This window comes from Liolophura sinensis, chromosome 12, assembly GCF_032854445.1.
Source record: "Liolophura sinensis isolate JHLJ2023 chromosome 12, CUHK_Ljap_v2, whole genome shotgun sequence".
NCBI classification, from domain to species: domain Eukaryota; kingdom Metazoa; phylum Mollusca; class Polyplacophora; order Chitonida; family Chitonidae; genus Liolophura; species Liolophura sinensis.
In genome coordinates, this window is record NC_088306.1 from 2,634,256 (window position 1) to 2,642,677 (window position 8,422).

The window sequence follows — 8,422 nt, forward strand, 5'->3', positions numbered from 1 at the left end:
CTCCTTCATAACTGCATGTACTTGTACTATTTCTTGTACAGATGCACGTGTATCAAAAACATTGCACACAAACCCTGGAATGCGCATGTTCTCTATCACATGACACTATTTCAACAATGTGACGTCACATATATGTGTGTAGATGTAGTTATCACATGGCTTGACAGTTAAACGCCCTCTGCCTCATGAAGGCAGTAACCTGTAACGATCATATCGCATAACTATTACATATATCATGTTAACTTCACATTTATATGTGATATTTAACCCTAGTAGAGCAGGTATCATACCAATCCCTCTCGCCCTTTTCCCCTGCCCCCTCCTAACGTCTATCCATGTCAACTCATAATAATTTGACACTAACTTTCAAAAGTTGGTAGACATGGCCAGGGGCCCGTTCGGTCGAACCAGTCGCAAACTGTGCCTGGCACAATTTCCATGACAACATACAACGAAGAGGTACGTCATTAAGGTAATTACGCTTAGGGCAGCGTTGCGACAGCTTTGTAGAACGGGCCTCTCATATCTAAGCCATTGTATGGATGACAACTTCAAAGCAATTGCATAAACAAGGTATAGTTGCTCACACAAAGCCAACAACCCTGCAGGAAAAAAAAGAAAACCAAGAAACGGCATGAGAGTCAGGAAATGTGACAGGGCCTATGCTCTTACATGTTTGTAGCTTTTTTTCACTTAGCTTAATACATTACACACATACGTGTGTGTGTGTGTGTGTGTGTATATATATATATATATATATATATATATATACACACACATGTTTATACATATTGCTGTCTGTTGGGTTTCTTTGTTTAGAAGGGCTTCAGGTAATAAACCATTTGTGCGGTTGTTCGCAAACAAACATGAAAAATTTGGAATATATTTTGTGGTGCTTATAAAAAGTGATTTGTTTCTACAGAGATGTCTAATTGCTCATCACCTATACCTAGCCTACAGTGTTTATATACAATGTCATAAAACTGAATTACAGTGAGTTTGGCAACTCACACAAAGCAATGCGACTAGTATCACAGTTTGTAATTTGTTTTAAAAACATTGGAAATCTTAAAAAGTTTAAAAAACTCAGCGCAACTTAGCCTGGTTAAAGCATGATGCTCAAAATTCTTTATACACTCGTTCAGATCAGGGACTGAAATACTGTAAATGAAACAATGGTTGCCCTTAACCTGGATAAGCATCAGTACCAAGGGATAACCTTTCCTGCCTAAACTAATTTGAGCCAAAGCTGTATGATCTATTGTTTATTTCTGCCTTTGTGTTGACGATTTGTGTATTACATAAACCACCGCTGGACAACAATAGTCAGCTTTGCTCAGCCTGGACCAGAGTTGCCATGGCATCTGGAAAGGCACTCCAGTGTGCCAAGTAACTAACATGACCCTACTGTATTTCTCATCATATATGGCTGTGGCACAGAGACAAGATTTCCGTGCTTGTGTCTAAATAGACCATCAACTGAAAACCACCCTCTCTCATTTGTAAACAAGAGTTGAGGTGAACACAACATACGCCCCAACAAATGCATTTGTTTGAAATGTACACGTACAAAAGAATACCAGCAGCACTGTGGTGAGCGTAACCCCTGAGGGAAATCTTCATGGGTGTTGATGATACATGTAGATATATGGTTACCATGACAAATTCATGACGAAAACTGTTGGGTTGTAGTCTGGACACGAAATCATATCTATCTATCTATATAGTATATATGAGGAAAATAGCTATCTGCTTACCATGACAACAGCGAAAGTGGACAAATCTGAGTTGTGATACACCGTCATCTGTGTATGTATATGTATGTATCCACCAAAAAGTAAAAGCCTATGCAGAAAACAGCTTGAGTTATACACTAGTTATACACGAATACAGACGAACAAAATCGCTATAACAAATGCCGGGGGTGTATACAAAGCAGACCGTTTTATAAAATGCTAGAGTGAACTGAATTTGATGGTGTTCTCATAACTCACAAATTTGTGGATTCTGTTTTTTTACTCAAAATCAGGAAAAAGTATGGGGTCAAGACTGATACAACATCTCTGTCAATATAAAATGGCTGCTCTACGGTAGTGTAGATCTGTACACTGGAAAAGGTGCATACATTGTACTAGATAAGAGGACTATATTCATGTACTGTGTACCGGTAAAGATGCAGGGAATATCTCATAACAAAGTTAAAATACGGAATATTACAAACTTCGAATGTTGTGTCAGCAGATGAAGCGTTACAACATTATCCCAGTGTTTGAAAACTTGAACACTTTGTTTGAAAAAGGAAAAAAAAAAAAAAAAAAAACAGATGTTGGCCCGTACAGTCAAGAATATGTAAAAATTTTATCTACAAATGCTTTATATTGTAACATTTAAAGTGCAAAACAAATAGAAAGATATATACATACATGTGTATTTATTTTATTTGCAGGTTGTATGAACAACTATCTGGCTTTACCGCTATATATTTTACTGAAATCATCTATTTTTTCTGGATAAGGCCACAGCAATGTAAAATTGTTGTTTAGAGGGCAGAATAAATCTTGCTTTCAACTAATTCGTTGAAAATCATAAAACAACAATATGGGAAAAAAAAATAAGAAAAGGTGGAATTTGTAGTTTTATCTTTAATCTATTCTTGGATAAACATTGAGAGAGACAAAAAAAAACAAAATCCCTATCAAAATTTAGTGTAGGACCCTTTTGGGGATGGTTATCGAGGCTACACCCAACCACAATATTTTTTATGATGGCCTGGTCTTTTATGTTTTAAGGATTACTGACTTTGGCTGCCTTTTTGCTTGGAATACATCTATATTGGCCTGTTTACTCTCTATCAGCTTTCTTGGTGTCATTGCCTCAGTAATAAATCCTAAATTATTTTTATTTTTGGAGTTTTCACCCCAAACTTACCAGCTGAAGTTTAACATTTTACAAGAGACACCATTTGCCTAATTCTGAATGATTCACTCACCTACAGATCCACTTAGGACTTCTTGTCAAGTTTGATTCATTTCTTATCAGACAAACATATGAGTTATTTATTTATCTGATTGGCGTTTTACGCTGTACTCAAGAATATTTCACTAAAACGACATCCGCCAACATTATGGTTGAAATGGAGGAAATCGGGCAGAGCCTGGGGGGTACCCACGACCATCCACAGGTTGATGCCAGGCCACTCAATTTACCAGAAACCGGCTGTGCTTCTGCTTCAGCTTATGCTGGCTTCCTGATACTGATAATACAAAGGTTTACTCTTTGTCTCTCCAACAATCACTTGTCTTCAGCGACTCGATAAAATCCTATACAAATCGTCCAATAATCACTCCAAGAGTCACAAACACGAAGAAAATTCCTATCTCCTCTCTTGTGCACATCTGAAAAAACGTCAGTTCCTTTTTTCTGGCATGTTGATGTAGGACGTACACAGGAATGATGATGTGTAGCAGGTCAGGCACCATGAGTCCTATATCACGCGTACTCTGAAAATTCTTCCCCAGGCCCAGGAAAACGTGGACCAAGAATTGATCCATACTCGCCACCAGGATGTGAACGGCGTTAATAGTGACGATGAAGAGGATCTTCCACGAGTTAATCTCGTTACGGAGGTCGCACAGGTTGAGCACCATGCAGGTTGCGGCAATCTCTGTCAGCGTGAAGAACATGTGATGGTAGTAGTAGTTGAAGAACTCCTCGTTGTAGTAGTTGAAGTAGGACCACCACGAGTAGTATTGTGGGTAGAGGTTGACCAGGTACAGCGCAAGCATGCTGCGACGAACCACTCCCCTCCGCACGAGCGGCACTAAGTACTTAACGCTCTCGTATCCCATCAGTACAAAGAACACGGTGAAGATCCACACCTTCAGGGAGGTTTTCGTGGAGTTGAAGTAGATGTGCTTGTATGGAGTTTTCCCGGGGTTCTCATAGCGACCTGCAAATGGGCAGATAACTCTGTTATTATTTGATATGTGCAAAAAAAAACGCCTTTTGTACCCCAGAACATCTTACTTAATATACAACGGTTGTCATTTCATCACATAGGTGGAGGAAACTGGAGATGAACAATTTTCTCATTCTAGACGGAGACTTTTTATTTAATTCATTGGCGCTTAACGCCGTACTCAAGAATATTTCACTTATATGACGAAGGCCAGAATTATGATAGGAGGACACCGGGTAAAACCCACGATCGTCTACAGGTTGCTGACAGACCTTCCTACACAAAGCCGGAGAGGAAGCCAGCATACGCTGGACTTGAATTCACAGCGACCCCATTGGCGGAACGCTCCTGGGTCATTGCACAGTGCTGGCTTGCTAATCCCCTCAGCCACAGAGGCGCCTGAGAGGCTTGTGTAACTGTACTGCAGTGATGTAAAGTATCACCATTGACGAAATCATTTTACTTAATTTCTGGACTAACTCCTGTCATAAGAAAACCGTGGAAACACTAACAAACCTGAGAGAACTTTTTGGTACTTTTTTTTATATTTTAGGCCACATCATAATTTCCATATTAAGAAATAAAGAGCAAACTTTTCATGCTTCAGACCATGACACCAAGTGTCACATGTACACCATCAGAGAGTGACACCAAGTGTCACATGTACACCATCAGACAATGACACCAAGTGTCATGTACACCATCAGAGACACCAAGTGTCAAATGTACCCCATCAGGCAGTGACACCAAGTGTCACATGTATACCATCAGACAATGACACCAACTGTCACATGCACACCATCAGGCAGTGACACCAAGTGCCACATGCACACCATCAGACGGTGACACCAAGTGTCATATGTACACCATCAGTCTGTGACACCAACTGTCACATGCACATCATCAGACAGTGACACCATGTGTCACATGCACACCATCAGAGAGTGACACCATCAGACAGTGACACCATGTGTCACATGCACACCATCAAACAGTGACACCAACTGTCACATGCACACCATCAGACAGTGACACCAAGTGTCACATGCACACCATCAGACAGTGACACCAAGTGTCACATGCACACTATCAGTCAGTGACACCAAGTGTCACATGCACACCATCAGACAGTCACACCATGTGTCACATGCACACCATCAGGCAGTGACACCATGTGTCACATGCACACCATCAGGCAGTGACACCATCACACAGTGATACCATGTGTCACATGCACACCATCAGGCAGTGACACCAAATGTCACATGCACACCATCAGACAGTGACACCAAGTGTCACATGCACACCATCAGACAGTGACACCAACTGTCACATGTATACCATCAGAAATAGCATCAGACGACTCCTACATGATTATTTGGCCTTCTTTGTCAACATTAGTTCAGCCATACCAATCAGTGTATCCTTGAAGCACGTCAGTATTGATGCAGACATGGGAACGGTACAGATGCAGACATGGGAACCGTACAGCTGCAGACATGGGAACAGTATTGATGCAGACATGGGAACAGTACAGATGCAGACATGGGAAAGGTGCTGATGCAGACATGGGAACGGTACTGATGCAGACATGGGAACAGTATTGATGCAGACATGGGAACAGCATTGATGCAGACATGGGAACAGCATTGATGCAGACATGGGAAAAGTACAGAGGCAGATATGTGAACAGTATTGATGTAGACATGGGAATAGTGTTGATAAACCATGGGAACAGTACAGATGCAGACAATGAAACGGTATTGATGCAGACATGGGAAGAGTATGGACGTACACATGGGAACAGTACTGATGCACACATGGGAACAGTAGTGATGCAGACATGGGAACGGTACTGATGCAGACAAGGGAAGAGTATTGATGCAGACATGGGAACAGTATTGATGCAGACAATGAAAAGGTATTGATCAAACAAAGGAACGGTATTGATGTACACATGGGAGCAGTTTTGATGCAGACATGGGAACATAGTCAACTGATCTCAGATCTAACGGCAAATGTGCATTTTAAAGGAGAATATAAAGGACAAGAGTTAGAAGGCTCATACACAGTTATACAGACCTCTGAAGACTGTGTCGAAGCAGTTACAGCTGCAACTTTTCCTGTCTATCTCAGGTTTGTCCGGCACCCATATCATCAGGTAAAACACTCCTACAGAAAACAGACCATCAGGTAAAACACCCATAAAGAGAATACAAATACAGTGTGAACATTTTCACTCAACCTGCAGATGGCTGAGGGTTTCCCCCAGGCTCTGCCCAGTTTTCTCCCACCATAATGCTGGCCGCAGTTGTAGAAGTGAAATATTCTTGAGTACGGCACAAAGCACCACTTAAATTTTAAAAAATAAATGCCTGGTGTTGGTATACTGTGACTGGGCAGAACATCATGTCAGGTGTTAGAAAACTGGGCAGAGCCTGTGGGAAACCCTCAACCATCTGCAGAACTTCCCGTGTGTGACCAGATAGAAAGCCTGCATCAGCTGGACTTGAACTCACGCCACTGGTGAGAGGCTTCTGGGTTTGCTTTGCTATCACACTGACCACTACATGTAGGTCCCCGGAAGAATACCGATTGAGTGTATGAAGTTAGCTGTCATAGCGGATAATTACATTCAGTTTTGAGTGATATTTGCCTTTTAAGAGCTCCTGTCAATGATGTGCTTTACAGAGAAGCAAATCTTACAACTCTTGGAACAGAGGTGTTCTCTACCTACAGTTAATACAATTACCAGCTGTAATAATTCCTTATCACTTGTATTCTCAGTGAAATCCCTAGTAATCTTAATCAAGCAAGTAGAGGGCAATGCTGTTACAAGATTGACTTGTCTTCATACAATATATTTATTAATTTGATTGGTGTTTTACGGCACACTCAAGAACATTTCACTTACACGACAGCTGCCAGCATTACGCTAGGAGGAAACCCACTACCATTGGTAGGTTGTTGGATGACCTTCCCATGTACAGGCAGAGAGGAAGCCAGTATGAGCTGGACTTGAACTCACAGTAACCACATTGGGTCATTGTCGTCTTCATACAAGGCTTCTCGCCCCATTCAACTTCTACCCACCGAGATGTAGATATGGCAGAATTACGACGAGGAACACTCCCATGAAGAAAGCCAAGACTTTGTCTTTAACAGTTTTGACAGAGTCGACACTGGCATAGTGAAGATCCGTCAGTCTCTTCTCCATGTAGCTCTGCACGCCAGTGTCTCCGTAACCAGACATCTTCTTAGAATAGTAATCACCCAGCATTGTGAAACTGATATCTTCATCCACATTAATCTAAAATAGAATATTTATAATTATGACATAATATCTCCACAGATGGATTGTTCCACAAAGGAAGCAGGTTTACAGACTAAAGCAAATCCATTTGCGATACAACTACTGAAGTGTCCCTAGGATAAAAAAAAAGACAGGGTGTGAACAGAAAAAGGAAACAAAACAATAACTGAGGAATTTCTTGTCAGATTTATCCGGTGGTAAGTACTCAAATACAATGTAAAAATTACCAGTGATATTTGTAGATGAAGGTATCGCTTGTATCTGAACAAATCGCCAGTAAAATCATCTCTCTGCAGGGACTACATGCTCCTGCATACTGATTCTTGTTTCATATTGATTCTTCTTTCGCGTTGTAAATTAATCTCCTGGCAGTCCTACTCGAAATAATACACTCGCAACAATACCAACAAGGTTTTTATAAACTCAAAAGAAATGGGGTTACTTTTTTGGGATGAGAAAGCCTAATGCGGATATGGGTGGGCAGATTTTACTTTCTTTTTTTTTTCTCTACTTAATTTGGGCAGATGAAAGGTTTTCGATTTTGTCACGTGAACGGTGAAGATTTTGGCAGGTTTAGGTAACATTAGGTCACCTTGGACACATTCCCTTTTATTAATTATACCCGGATAATTTCTTACTGAGACTGACTTATTCATACTATACCGGTACTGAAATAATGTTGTGTGTCGAAAAGTGGACCCGCAATACTCCACGTTCACTTCCATTACTGCCTTTGTAGTGCACTTTTAGGAGTTTTGTAACATGCAAACAATTTCGACAACATTTCTGAACATTCATTTACGTTTCCAATTTGTAAATTTATCCATCGTCATTAAATTCTTACCATGCAAAAGCTCAAAACAACTTACAACGGCGAAGTGTTAAGCGTGAACGTGCGAACAGCACGCCAAAATCTGTTTATGGAGAGTTACCTCCCTTTGGCCGATTTGTTGGGCTCACACAGAAGGGGTATGGCTGGCTCAGTTTTACGGTGGCTCGCAGAAACATTGCCCGCTACTAACAGGTCTACTGGAACAAATTCCCCCCAACGAAACATTCGTGGTTGGGTGTGTTGTATCCTAACGCATTGCCTAGTCGAGTCATTACGCTTACATGTCTTAAATTTCACAGAAAGCGGAGAAAGTCTAAAC

General features: G+C 41.0%; 1 protein-coding gene across 1 annotated transcript; it reads right to left on the reverse strand.

Annotated features, from left to right (window-relative positions):
• Window positions 1-2,696: 2,696 nt before the first annotated feature.
• Window positions 2,697-7,240, reverse strand: LOC135479576 (uncharacterized). Its single transcript, XM_064759462.1, has 3 exons — window positions 7,052-7,240; window positions 6,041-6,130; window positions 2,697-3,949 (listed from the first exon to the last, which is right to left on the reverse strand). The coding sequence occupies exons 1-3, from the start codon at window positions 7,236-7,238 to the stop codon at window positions 3,321-3,323; spliced, it is 906 nt and encodes a 301-aa protein (XP_064615532.1). The 5' UTR covers window positions 7,239-7,240; the 3' UTR covers window positions 2,697-3,320.
• Between the last annotated feature and the right edge of the window lie 1,182 nt (window positions 7,241-8,422).